Source organism: Oncorhynchus kisutch, linkage group LG25, assembly GCF_002021735.2.
Source record: "Oncorhynchus kisutch isolate 150728-3 linkage group LG25, Okis_V2, whole genome shotgun sequence".
NCBI lineage: Eukaryota > Metazoa > Chordata > Actinopteri > Salmoniformes > Salmonidae > Oncorhynchus > Oncorhynchus kisutch.
In genome coordinates, this window is record NC_034198.2 from 37,012,758 (window position 1) to 37,027,125 (window position 14,368).

The 14,368-nt window shown below is 45.6% G+C and overlaps 1 protein-coding gene across 3 annotated transcripts in view; it reads left to right on the forward strand.

The window, feature by feature from the left end:
• The window catches only part of LOC109870215 (brain-specific angiogenesis inhibitor 1-associated protein 2), a 90,834-nt gene extending 77,415 nt beyond the window's left edge, over window positions 1-13,419 (forward strand). The window contains exons 9-14 of one of the 3 annotated variants that reach the window (XM_031804745.1): window positions 1,864-2,161; window positions 3,079-3,283; window positions 3,657-3,728; window positions 4,361-4,547; window positions 12,087-12,124; window positions 13,203-13,419. In XM_031804745.1, the coding sequence (XP_031660605.1) occupies window positions 1,864-2,161; window positions 3,079-3,283; window positions 3,657-3,728; window positions 4,361-4,547; window positions 12,087-12,124; window positions 13,203-13,245 (843 nt within the window). In that variant the 3' untranslated portion in view covers window positions 13,246-13,419. Of the gene's footprint in view, window positions 1-1,863; window positions 2,162-3,078; window positions 3,284-3,656; window positions 3,729-4,360; window positions 4,983-12,086; window positions 12,125-13,202 lie in introns of those variants that run through there. The other 2 variants (XM_031804746.1, XM_031804747.1) reach the window with 2 other exon arrangements.
• Window positions 13,420-14,368: the final 949 nt, after the last annotated feature.

Genomic DNA, 14,368 nt, shown 5'->3' on the forward strand with positions numbered 1-14,368 from the left:
CGTTCGTGTGCGTGTGCCTGCCTGCCTGCGTTCGTGTGCGTGTGCCTGCCTGCCTGCGTTCGTGTGCGTGTGCCTGCCTGCCTGCGTTCGTGTGCGTGTGCCTGCCTGCGTTCGTGTGCGTGTGCCTGCCTGCGTTCGTGTGCGTGTGCCTGCGTTCGTGTGCCTGCGTTCGTGTGCCTGCGTTCGTGTGCGTGTGCCTGCGTTCGTGTGCGTGTGCCTGCCTGCCTGCGTGCGTGTGCCTGCCTGCGTTCGTGTGCGTGTGCCTGCCTGCGTTCGTGTGCGTGTGCCTGCCTGCGTTCGTGTGCGTGTGCCTGCCTGCGTTCGTGTGCGTGTGCCTGCCTGCGTTCGTGTGCGTGTGCCTGCCTGCGTTCGTGTGCGTGTGCCTGCCTGCGTTCGTGTGCGTGTGCCTGCCTGCGTTCGTGTGCGTGTGCCTGCCTGCGTTCGTGTGCGTGTGCCTGCCTGCGTTCGTGTGCGTGTGCCTGCCTGCGTTCGTGTGCGTGTGCCTGCCTGCGTTCGTGTGCGTGTGCCTGCCTGCGTTCGTGTGCGTGTGCCTGCCTGCGTTCGTGTGCGTGTGCCTGCCTGCGTTCGTGTGCGTGTGCCTGCCTGCGTTCGTGTGCGTGTGCCTGCCTGCGTTCGTGTGCGTGTGCCTGCGTTCGTGTGCGTGTGCCTGCGTTCGTGTGCGTGTGCCTGCGTTCGTGTGCGTGTGCCTGCGTTCGTGTGCGTGTGCCTGCGTTCGTGTGTGCCTGCGTTCGTGTGTGCCTGCGTTCGTGTGTGCGTGTGCCTGCGTTCGCGTGTGCCTGCGTTCGTGTGCCTGCGTTCGTGTGTGTGTGTGTGCCTGCGTTCGTGTGTGTGTGTGTGCCTGCGTTCGTGTGTGTGTGTGTGCCTGCGTTCGTGTGTGTCTGTGCCTGCGTTCGTGTGCCTGCGTTCGTGTGCCTGCGTTCGTGTGCCTGCGTTCGTGTGCCTGCGTTCGTGTGCCTGCGTTCGTGTGCCTGCGTTCGCGTGCCTGCGTTCGCGTGCCTGCGTTCGTGTGTGCGTGTGCCTGCGTTCGTGTGTGCGTGTGCCTGCGTTCGTGTGTGCGTGTGCCTGCGTTCGTGTGTGCCTGCGTTCGTGTGTGCCTGCGTTCGTGTGTGCCTGCGTTCGTGTGTGCCTGCGTTCGTGTGTGCCTGCGTTCGTGTGTGCCTGCGTTCGTGTGTGCCTGCGTTCGTGTGTGCCTGCGTTCGTGTGTGCCTGCGTTCATGTGTGCCTGCGTTCGTGTGTGTGCCTGCGTTTGTGTGTGTGTGTGTGCCTTTCCACAGATCCCACAGCATCTCTGACTGTCCTTTATCATTCTGTTTTGTGATGATGTGTATTGAAAAGTGTCTTTCAACAACAAACAACTTGGGTCCATTCACATTCAAGACTGGCAGTTGGGATGTTTTGTGGCTGTGGTGCTGCTTAGTTGTTCTGTTATAGTTGATTGATCCCTTATAGGAAGCTAAATGATGTTGTCACGGGCAACACAGCAGATATTGCAAATTTTACGAGATGCACAACTTGCTGTCACACAGTATGTACATGGGTTCCGCTTTGCACTTTTACAATGTGGTAGGAGACCAAAACAGCAGAATGGTTGAGCGTCGCGCTTTAATGCTCTTAGTTGTTGCAGAAATTGACCCACTTTGCTGATTTACTTTCTACATCATATCGCTGAGTCTACCTTTAATCAACACAATCTGGCCCATTTCCAACAGCATAATCTCCCTCTCGTTAGTAGTGATGAGATTCACATTATGTAATCCTTTTCTGTGATGGAAGAATGGTGCCTAATGAGTATGTTAACTAACACATCAGCACATGCTTTCCTTCCTTCCTTCCTCCCTACAGCGTATAATGGGACCAGGAGGAGTAGATGGAGGGATGCCCATGATGAATGGAACGACAGGGGCCCACGGAGGAGCAGGAGGGGGAGGAGGGGAGGACTACCAACACTGGATGGAAGGGAAGATGGCTCAGGCTCAGGCCCAGGCTCAGGCCCAGGCTCAGGCCCAAGCTCAGGCCCAGCAGGCTCAGGCCTCCTCCCAGGCCCAGCACCTTTCCCAGCCCCACAGACAGGGCAGTGAGGTCTACTCCAACACCCTGCCTGTCCGTAAGAACGCCCCAGCCAAGAGCAACACCACCATGGGTAAGGAGGACCAGGATAGTGGCGGGGCATCTTGAGGCCCTCAAGTTGGGCAACATAATCATATGTACAGTAGCTACACTGTAACACATTGACGAACATTTACAGTACAAAACAAATGGCAATAGAGCACTACTGTGAAGACCAATGCATTATGGGGGATCAATGGTATTCCGCTATATAGGCAGTCAAGTAAGAATATTACAGAATACATCACTAGTGTGCTTTATGAGTGCTACCTCCGTCACAGAGACCTTGTCTCTTAGTGACCAGGATTGGAATTACGAACAGTAGTTTGTGAATGGCTTGGTTGTGACCTTTTTTTAACAACGTGCCATTGACTCCATGCTGTGAAGGAGCTGAATGCTGTGCAGTGGGTGTTGTTCTTGTTCCCTCTTATCAGCTCTTTTCTTCATATCTACTATTAAATATCTCTCTCTTCTATCATAGTGTATAACCTGGCACTTAGAGAGCTGTGGTCTCAATGAAAGCAGAGCAGAGCACGTGGGAATAAGAGGGAGGGAGAGGACGGTGATTTTAAAAGGAGAAACAAAGACTCAAATTGGGTGAAGGACAGAGGCTTTAAGATTAATGGAAGCATGTAAAGTCACTTAGGAGAGTTGGATTATACTAATACATTAGATACTCACAGCAGGTACTATATACAGTAGGCCCTGTGTGACCTGGTTTGGCTTAGTTATCTGCTTAAAGACCTAGGACTACATTGCAGAAGTTCTGTGGTACATCAATATTGAAGTGTTAAGGCCACCCCTAGATTTGGTCATAAGTCCATTAGATCTAGTCAAGCTCATGTCCAGTAGTAAGGTACAGTACAACTGTAGAGAAACATGTAGAAACATCCAGCTATTAACTCCCTGTTTGTAAAAAAAATAAAGTAAAGTAAAGTAAAATCTCCTCAGTTCCAGAGACCCGGACCCTGCCCCGGTCCAGCTCCATGGCTGTAGGGCTGGAGAAGAACGGACGTACCCGTGTCCAGGCCGTTTTCTCCCATGCAGCGGGGGACAACAGCACCTTGCTCAGCTTCTCTGAAGGAGATGTCATCACCCTGTTGGTCCCGGAGGCCCGCGACGGATGGCACTATGGAGAGAACGAAAAGAACAACATGTAAGTATCCTAACTCCATCCCCATTCCATTTTGTCTATAGCACTATGAGTTACGCTCTGTAGCTCCGTTGGTAGAGCGTGACTCTTGAAATATACCATACGTGAAAATGTATGCATTCACGACTTGAAGTTGCTTTGGATAAAAGCGTGTGCTAAATGGTATATATTATTATAGTTAGTGTGAATCTTTACATTTAAATATGACGTCATAAGCATCCCGACTCTAGGTGCTGCTGTCAATGTTGAATCACTGTTTGCTGATTCATCTGTTGAATCACTGTTTGCTGATTCATCTGTTGAATCACTGTTTGCTGATTCATCTGTTGAATCACTGTTTGCTGATTCATCTGTTGAATCACTGTTTGCTCATTAGGCGTGGCTGGTTCCCTTTCTCCTACACACGTGTCATCCCCGAGACTGACAGCAACAAACTACGAGTCAACAAGTACGTTTTACATTTTTTTGTCACTATTGTGTGACGTATTTGTAAGGAAACAAGGTCTTTTTATCTGTTATTCAATAGACCGAGAATTACTCCTTTCTCTCTCTGAAGCTAATTTGTTCATTTTCAAAGTGTGCGATCAGTTATTTTCAATTCTGGATTGTTTTTATTTTGTTATATTTTCTTAATGTGTGACTGGATGACTATGGGCTAGATCCAATCCAGAAGGTCCCAGTTATAGGTCCCATTTGAAATGTAACGGTAGTTTCAGATTGAGCTATGGGCTAGATCCAATCCAGAAGGTCCCAGTTATAGGTCCCATTTGAAATGTAACGGTAGTTTCAGATTGAGCTATGGGCTAGATCCAATCCAGAAGGTCCCAGTTATAGGTCCCATTTGAAATGTAACGGTAGTTTCAGATTGAGCCGATATTTGCAGTGTTTATTATGAATGCAGTGTGTAAATGTGGAAACATTGCCTTTTTTTAAATTCCAGTCGTGCTGCAGCACGGATCTTCCGCGATACGTATTGATTCTAGGCCTACGTCATGGCTCCAGTTTACACTGTCTGACTATGCAGCTAATCACAGTTTTCATTTCAGTCCCTGTGTAAACTAACTGACTGTCTGTCACCAGTCTCCACCATGGTAAGAGCAGCAGCACGGGGAACCTGTTGGAGAGAGAGGACATGGCAGGTGTCCCTCCTCCAGACTACGGCATGTCATCTCGCCTGCTGGCACAGAGCATGCAGAGCGCAGCCATGGCACACAGCAGCAGACGGCAACAACGGCCATATAGCGTGGCAGGGCCGGGCTTCTCACAGGTCAACAACAACTACTAAACACACGTAGATACCAGGATTGTGCTCAACTCAGAATTGTAGAATTGACTCCCATTCAACTCATGAATTGAAATTCAAATTGAATAGGTCACACTCCACAGGATGTAGAATTTGAATTAGAGTTTGAGTGACAGGAAGTAGAACCTAATTAAGTGGAATTCAAGTAAATTCCACTCAGTCAAAGAACATGAGAGTTTCATTGAATCTGACAGGTCACCCTTCCAGATACCAAAGAATATATCACTTTTCTCTGGAAACATTGTTCATATAGTTACTCGTTTAACCTTAGTGCTTAGAATAGCTAATTATATTTCCACCAATCATTTCATTTCTATGGTTTCTTTTTAAAGGTCTCAGGGTCAACTTGAAGGATAAACTAATGCATTCTGGGAAATGTAGCATTTTCTCCATATTGAATAACATGTCAGATATTAAATAATAACTTAGAATATTTCCATACAGTTTTTTGTTTTCCTTGATCATTTTTGTCCTGAAAATATTGAATGTACATAACGACATATTTTATGTACAATATGTATATTTGACCTCACCTATTATAGAATAGAACGGGCAGTAGAATTTCAATACATTTAAATTAATTAAATTCTATTTCCTTTCATTGAAATTTCGAATTGCGATTCTGTATCCTGTTTACTAATTTTAATTTGAGGCATTCTCAATTCACACACACATGTTCACACAGGAGGTTTATATGCACAAACCATGAAACTTTGAAAGCATTTAAAGTGTGAAGGCATTTTCTTTTCAATACTTTACTAACTGCACCTAAAAGGATCACATACACACTGTATGTACACCAGTCGAGAGCATTTAGCTATGTCCTCATATACAGTGGGGCAAAAAAGTATTTAGTCAGCCACCAATTGTGCATGTTCTCCCACTTAAAAAGATGAGAGGCCTGTAATTCATTGGTACACTTCAGCTATGACAGACAAAATGAGAAAAGAATTCCAGAAAATCACATTGTAAGATTTTTTTTATTAATTTATTTGCAAATTATGGTGGAAAATAAGTATTTGGTCAATAACAAAAGTTTATCTCAAAAGTTGTATACCCTTTGTTGGCAATGACAGAGGTCAAATGTTTTCTGTAAGTCTCCACAAGGTTTTCACACACTGTTGCTGGTAACGAGTGGAGGACAGAGGAGCCTCTTAAAGAAGAAGTTACAGGTCTGTGAGAGCCAGAAATCTTGCTTGTTTGTAGGTGACCAAATGCTTATTTTCCACCATAATTTGCAAATAAATTCATTAAAAATCCTACAATGTGATTTTCTGGATTTTTTTCTCTCTCATTTTGTCTGTCATAGTTGAAGTGTACCTATGATGAAAATTACAGGCCTCATCTTTTTAAGTGTGAGAACTTGCACAATTAGTGGCTGACTAAATACTTTCTTGCCCCACTGTATATAGGAGGAATCAATCAACACAAGTGACTTAGGTGCCTTGTGCAGTAAACCATCAGTGTGACAGGCTGTGTGTTTAGGTACCCGTTGGCACTCAACACAGCTTTCCCACAACGTTCTGGCCCATTCGCTTACATAAACAGGGGATCAGTTCCCCTCTGCCTCACACATTAAGTGTGTGTGTGTTTGTTTGAGTGTGTGTGTGGTGTTTTTCTGAGTGTGTGTGTGTGTGTGTCTGTGTTTTGTGATGGGCCACGCAGAGACGACAGAGCCCAGATTAGAGAAGGCTGCTTGCCGCTCTGCTGCTTCTAGTACTGAGGAAAGTGATTGTGACTGGAGACTGCTGATAACTGGACTAGCCCAGCTGACTGGAGACTGCTGATAACTGGACTAGCCCAGCTGACTGGAGATTGCTGATAACGGGAGTAGCCCTGCTGATAACGGGAGTAGCCCTGCTGATAACGGGAGTAGCCCTGCTGATAACGGGAGTAGCCCTGCTGATAACGGGAGTAGCCCTGCTGATAACGGGAGTAGCCCTGCTGATAACGGGAGTAGCCCTGCTGATAACGGGAGTAGCCCTGCTGATAACGGGAGTAGCCCTGCTGATAACGGGAGTAGCCCTGCTGATAACGGGAGTAGCCCTGCTGATAACGGGAGTAGCCCTGCTGATAACGGGAGTAGCCCTGCTGATAACGGGAGTAGCCCTGCTGATAACGGGAGTAGCCCTGCTGATAACGGGAGTAGCCCTGCTGATAACGGGAGTAGCCCTGCTGATAACGGGAGTAGCCCTGCAGATAACGGGACTAGCCCTGCAGATAACGGGACTAGCCCTGCTGATAACGGGACTAGCCCAGCTGACTGGAGACTGCTGATAACGGAACTAGCCCTGCTGATAACGGAACTAGCCCTGCTGATAACGGAACTAGCCCTGCAGATAACGGGACTAGCCCTGCTGATAACGGAACTAGCCCTGCTGATAACAGAACTAGCCCTGCTGATAACGGGACTAGCCCTGCAGATAACGGGACTAGCCCTGCTGATAACGGGACTAGCCCAGCTGACTGGAGACTGCTGATAACGGAACTAGCCCTGCTGATAACGGAACTAGCCCTGCTGATAACGGAACTAGCCCTGCTGATAACGGAACTAGCCCAGCTGATAACGGGAGTAGCCCAGCTGATAACGGGAATAGCCCAGCTGATAACGGGAGTAGCCCAGCTGATAACGGGAGTAGCCCAGCTGATAACGGGAGTAGCCCAGCTGATAACGGGAGTAGCCCAGCTGATAACGGGAGTAGCCCAGCTGATAACGGGAGTAGCCCAGCTGATAACGGGAGTAGCCCAGCTGATAACGGGAGTAGCCCAGCTGATAACGGGAGTAGCCCAGCTGATAACGGGAGTAGCCCAGCTGATAACGGGAGTAGCCCTGCAGATAACGGGAGTAGCCCTGCAGATAACGGGAGTAGCCCTGCAGATAACGGGAGTAGCCCTGCAGATAACGGGAGTAGCCCTGCAGATAACGGGAGTAGCCCTGCAGATAACGGGAGTAGCCCTGCAGATAACGGGAGTAGCCCTGCAGATAACGGGAGTAGCCCTGCAGATAACGGGAGTAGCCCTGCAGATAACGGGAGTAGCCCTGCAGATAACGGGAGTAGCCCTGCAGATAACGGGAGTAGCCCTGCAGATAACGGGAGTAGCCCTGCAGATAACGGGAGTAGCCCTGCAGATAACGGGAGTAGCCCTGCAGATAACGGGAGTAGCCCTGCAGATAACGGGAGTAGCCCTGCAGATAACGGGAGTAGCCCTGCAGATAACGGGAGTAGCCCTGCTGATAACGGGAGTAGCCCAGCTGATAACGGGAGTAGCCCAGCTGATAACGGGAGTAGCCCAGCTGATAACGGGAGTAGCCCAGCTGATAACGGGAGTAGCCCAGCTGATAACGGGACTAGCCCAGCTGATAACGGGACTAGCCCAGCTGATAACGGGACTAGCCCAGCTGATAACGGGACTAGCCCAGCTGATAACGGGACTAGCCCAGCTGATAACGGGACTAGCCCAGCTGATAACGGGACTAGCCCAGCTGATAACGGGACTAGCCCAGCTGATAACGGGACTAGCCCAGCTGATAACGGGACTAGCCCAGCTGATAACGGGACTAGCCCAGCTGATAACGGGACTAGCCCAGCTGACTGGAGACTGCTGATAACGGGACTAGCCCTGTTGATAACGGGACTAGCCCAGCTAACTGGAGACCTGCACACGCATACATTGTCGCTGAGGCGAGAGCGGGGGCTGTGCTGCATTATGTAACACCAAAACCCTTTTAACACAGCCCTTTGCAGGGCTTGGGAAGGAGGAGGCGGGAGGTGGAGAGGTACTGTATGTGGGCATGATAATAGTCTCTAATTACTCAGATTGTCAAATAACTTCTTGGTCTTGTTTTCCCCTTCAGATTATTCCAGGGATAGAAAAAAGTAGAGTTAGAACAGACCGTTTGTTAGTTTTATACAGCTGTGTCACTCAATGGTTGTACTGCTGTGTTCAGCTGGCACCCTCTACTGGCTCATATTGGTTTGGCAACTGTCAACACTTCAATGACTGATCATATAATAATTATATAAGCAATTTAGCAGTGGTGTAAAGTACTTAAGTAAAAATACTTTAAAGTACTACTTAAGTGTTTTTTGGGGGGGTATCTGTACATTACTATACTATTTATATTTTTGAGAACTTGTACTTTTACTTCACTACATTCCTGCTTTTTAGTCCGTGCATTTTCCCTGAAGTACTTGTTACATTGTGAATGTTTAACAGGACAGGAAAATAGCCCAATTCAAGCTCTTATCAAGAGAACACGTGGTCGTCCCTTCTGCGTCTGATCTGGTGTACTCCCTAAATTATGAAAACAAGATCAATGATATAAAGGACTTTTGGAGTACTTTAAATGAAATTCTAGGCAGAAAGACAAAATTCAACTCCCTCTTTCATTGACTCAGATGGGTTATTCAAAACATTTTGATGTTGTAACACATTTGTATGATTATTGGTAAAGTGGGCATACCTTGGAAGGAAATGCCAACAACGAACAGTGAGCCGTCTTGACTAAGAGTTCAGGAGAGACTGACTGCATCACTTTTTCTCTTATATAAGAAATGTGTTGAAAATTAGACGACAACCATCTAAATTGTTTGCATAGTCAACTTACACACAGCTCTGACACATACACAAACTTACCCCGCCAGACATGCCACCAGGGATCTTTTTCCAGTCCAGTATAATAGGGGGGCAGGGTAGCTTAGTGGTTAGAATGTTGGACTAGTAACCGAAAGATTGCAAGTTCAAACCCCCGAGCTGACAAGGTACACATCTGTCATTCTGTCCCTGAACAGGCAGTTAACCCACTGTTCCTAGGCCTTCATTGTAAATAAGAATTTGTTCTTAACTGACTTGCCTAGTTAAATAAAGGTAAAATAGAGTCATTATTGTACGGAATTCCCTTCCATCTCATGTTACTCAAATGAACAGCAAACCTGGTTTCAAAAAACAGATAAAACAACGTCTCACAGTACATCGCCTCGCCTTGGCCTAGATATTATGTGTGTGTATATATTTGTGTGGCTGTGTGCCATTTTTAGATTTAATGTAGTTCGGTCCCTGAGTTGTTCTTGTCTTATTAGTTCTGTATTGTTTCCTGTTTTGTGTGGACCACAGAAAGAGTAGCTGCTACTTTCGCAACAGCTAATGGGGATCCTAATAAAATACCAATTACCCCTCAACCATCCCAATGGACATTTACCGTATTTAATTGTCACTACTACAGTTATGTGTGTGTACAGTGCCTTGCGAAAGTATTCGGCCCCCTTGAACTTTGCGACCTTTTGCCACATTTCAGGCTTCAAACATAAAGATATAAAACTGTATTTTTTTGTGAAGAATCAACAACAAGTGGGACACAATCATGAAGTGGAATGACATTTATTGGATATTTCAAACTTTTTTAACAAATCAAAAACTGAAAAATTGGGCGTGCAAAATTATTCAGCCCCCTTAAGTTAATACTTTGTAGCGCCACCTTTTGCTGCGATTACAGCTGTAAGTCGCTTGGGGTATGTCTCTCTCAGTTTTGCACATCGAGAGACTGACATTTTTTCCCATTCCTCCTTGCAAAACAGCTCGAGCTCAGTGAGGTTGGATGGAGAGCATTTGTGAACAGCAGTTTTCAGTTCTTTCCACAGATTCTCGATTGGATTCAGGTCTGGACTTTGACTTGGCCATTCTAACACCTGGATATGTTTATTTTTGAACCATTCCATTGTAGATTTTGCTTTATGTTTTGGATCATTGTCTTGTTGGAAGACAAATCTCTGTCCCAGTCTCAGGTCTTTTGCAGACTCCATCAGGTTTTCTTCCAGAATGGTCCTGTATTTGGCTCCATCCATCTTCCCATCAATTTTAACCATCTTCCCTGTCCCTGCTGAAGAAAAGCAGGCCCAAACCATGATGCTGCCACCACCATGTTTGACAGTGGGGATGGTGTGTTCAGGGTGATGAGCTGTGTTGCTTTTACGCCAAACATAACGTTTTGCATTGTTGCCAAAAAGTTCATCTGACCAGAGCACCTTCTTCCACATGTTTGGTGTGTCTCCCAGGTGGCTTGTGGCAAACTTTAAACAACACTTTTTATGGATATCTTTAAGAAATGGCTTTCTTCTTGCCACTCTTCCATAAAGGCCAGATTTGTGCAATATACGACTGATTGTTGTCCTATGGACAGAGTCTCCCACCTCAGCTGTAGATCTCTGCAGTTCATCCAGAGTGATCATGGGCCTCTTGGCTGCATCTCTGATCAGTCTTCTCCTTGTATGAGCTGAAAGTTTAGAGGGACGGCCAGGTCTTGGTAGATTTGCAGTGGTCTGATACTCCTTCCATTTCAATATTATCGCTTGCACAGTGCTCCTTGGGATGTTTAAAGCTTGGGAAATCTTTTTGAATCCAAATCCGGCTTTAAACTTCTTCACAACAGTATCTCGGACCTGCCTGGTGTGTTCCTTGTTCTTCATGATGCTCTCTGCGCTTTTAACGGACCTCTGAGACTATCACAGTGCAGGTGCATTTATACGGAGACTTGATTACACACAGGTGAATTGTATATATCATCATTAGTCATTTAGGTCAACATTGGATCATTCAGAGATCCTCACTGAACTTCTGGAGAGAGTTTGCTGCACTGAAAGTAAAGGGGCTGAATAACTTTGCACGCCCAATTTTCAGTTTTTGATTTGTTAAAAAAAGTTAGAAATATCCAATAAATGTCGTTCCACTTCATGATTGTGTCCCACTTGTTGTTGATTCTTCACAAAAAAATACAGTTTTATATCTTTATGTTTGAAGCCTGAAATGTGGCAAAAGGTCGCAAAGTTCAAGGAGGCCGAATACTTTCGCAAGGCACTGTATATAGTGCTATTTAGATATATTTTTAAACATTTTCCTTGTTTTATTTCACTGGTCCTGCATGTTTGGAGCTCGGCACCTACGATTTTCACTGTACCCTGCAATCACACCTGCAACCCTGTACATGTGACTATTAAACACTGTACCCTGCAATCAAATCAAATGTTATTTGTCATATACACATGGTTAGCAGATGTTAATGCGAGAGTAGCGAAATGCTTGTGCTTCTAGTTCTGACAATGCAGTAATAACCAACAAGTAATCTAGCTAACAATTCCAAAACTACTACCTTATACACACAAGTGTAAAGGGATAAAGAATATGTACATAAAGATATATGAATGAGTGATGGTACAGAGCGGCATAGGCAAGATACAGTAGATGGTATTGAGTACAGTGTATACATATACAGTAATATACAGTAATCACACCTGCAACCCTGTACATGTGACTATTGAACTCTCTGAAGCTGAATCAAAGCCAGATACGACCACAAACTACTACTGACAATATCTCCAGCAATTCAATTGATACAGTTTTGGATTGCCAGTCAAGTAGTACTATTATCACGTATTCTCAACTTTCTAGTGTGACACAAAAGTGCCAATGACTTGATGACTGAAAAGTGTTTTTTCTTTGTCTCCACAGCAAGGACTTGAACAGTATGAACAACGTTTTCCGAAGAGGTGAGGCACACTTGGTTTTTCTCTATAGATAAAACAAATACTCAGTTGTGATACTGAATTGATAAGGTTTGGCCGGGTGGCACCAGACTAGATAGATTGGATATGATTTCATGGACTTGCAAACACTACAAGTAATTCATGTCCTTAAGTATTCCCCTGATAGGAGCTCCAACATAAACTACTAAACTAAATCGAACTACAAACAAGGACATATCAGCTTTTTGTTGTTGTTAATTGCCATATCATTTTAATGGTTTATTTTTTCTGTTTCTGTTCTTCTCCCCCTGATTTTTATGTATTTATTTATTTGATGACGAGACCTAGCTATGATATTATCATGATTATGTGACATCATGTGGGACAGAAAGGTTGTTTTGCCCAAAAACCCAATGTTGGTCCACCTCAACCCATGTTGGACCAATGGGAATCACCTTATACCGTTCCTAGGGGGCCGTTCCTATTTTTCCTCAGTGTTTTATCCTATTACTTTGAAACATATTTGTTGCTTTTTATCGTTACGTTTCATTTAGACTATTGTACATTTGATTTCGGGGAAAAGCCCCAGGCTTGAACACTCCCCTCCTAGCTACTTACCCTCCATAGTATTGCTACTATCCCTTCTGCGCTGCTGCCCACACCATGCTCTGTGTCCATGTATATAGGCTACAGTACACTAGACCTGGGTCCATATAGCAGGTGTTTTCTATGCTATTTGAACTCAGGTCTGCAGTAAGTGTTGAATGTGAAAAGGCTGTCAGTTCATTTGTTGTAGCATATCAGAGAAATTATATTGAAGACATGAAATTAGCATTTTACGGTCTTCTCCTTTTATATATCTGGGGAAAGGGTTATCTTAACTGTATGAAATACTATGATATTCAAATACTCATCATGAATGGATGAAAGGATTGTTCAGACGGAGGCAGCAACATGGGACCCTGCGCCAAAATTGGCCAAACTAAATGCCTGTTGATTGGCCAAGTGTTTTTTGGCTGTGGTTGTGTTGCTCCACTGTTGTTTCTCTGAGTGCCTATATACTGTAGATACCTGGAAGCTTCTCCTTCTCTTTGTTCCACAGTTCTGAAGGGGGAACAGTTACGAAATTGATTTCGACAGTGTGAGAAGGGACAGACAGACAGACACAGACTCGGCTTGCTGCTGCTGCAATAAGACTTACTGACTGCCAGGCACCTCAGCAATCCCTCATCATCCGCCCTCCTCACCAGTCCCTCTAACCCTCACCCCTATCTAACCCTCACCCCTCCTCTCCCTCCTCCGGCGCTTACCAGTCTCCCCCCCCCCCCCCCCCCCCCCCCCCCAATTCCACCAAGGGAAAGCCTTGTCCACCCCCCACCCCCCCCCCAATTCCACCAAGGGAAAGCCTTGTCTACCCCCCCCCCAATTCCACCAAGGGAAAGCCTTGTCTACCCCCCCCCCCCCCCCCCCAATTCCACCAAGGGAAAGCCTTGTCTACCCCCCCCCCCCAATTCCACCAAGGGAAAGCCTTGTCTACCCCCCCCCAATTCCACCAAGGGAAAGCCTTGTCTACCCCCCCCCAATTCCACCAAGGGAAAGCCTTGTCTACCCCCCCCCCCCCCCACCAGTTCCACCAAGGGAAAGTCTATCCTCTATCTTCCGTTCCTTCCTGCCTCTCTCACCTGGTACTTTCACACTACTGGGAAGTTCCCAGGCCAAGCACTGGTGGAACCAGTACCCACCGCTATTGGACCGACACCATCCTGGCACCATCCAAATCATTGGAATGATGGACTGAGGATGAAAATAAGGAAAATCTTTTGCTTGTCTTTCATGCATGTATATGTCTTTTCTATTCAATGGGGATTTATTCCTCTGTAAACATATATATAACATATAACATATATATAATAAAAAATAATTTAAAATAAAAATCTTTAACATTCTACACCAGATTGAAGGTTGAAGTATTTATAATATCATTGTAAATCAAAATGGTAATCCAAAAGGGGATTGTTTTAGTCATGTACAGATGATAATGAATTATCAAAACAAATGTCAAGTTAAAACTATACTGGGTCTTCTTATCCGTAGGAGAATAACTTTACTTTATAGACTGTGAGGTTCTTCGGATAACATCTTAACGTTCCTCTTCGAATGAGAGGCGTCTGTATCACACACAGTGAAATACATGTAAATGGTTTTGTTTTTTTTCTCATTATTATAACTTATTGGGGGGCATCCGCCCAATGAATGGATGGCCATGAA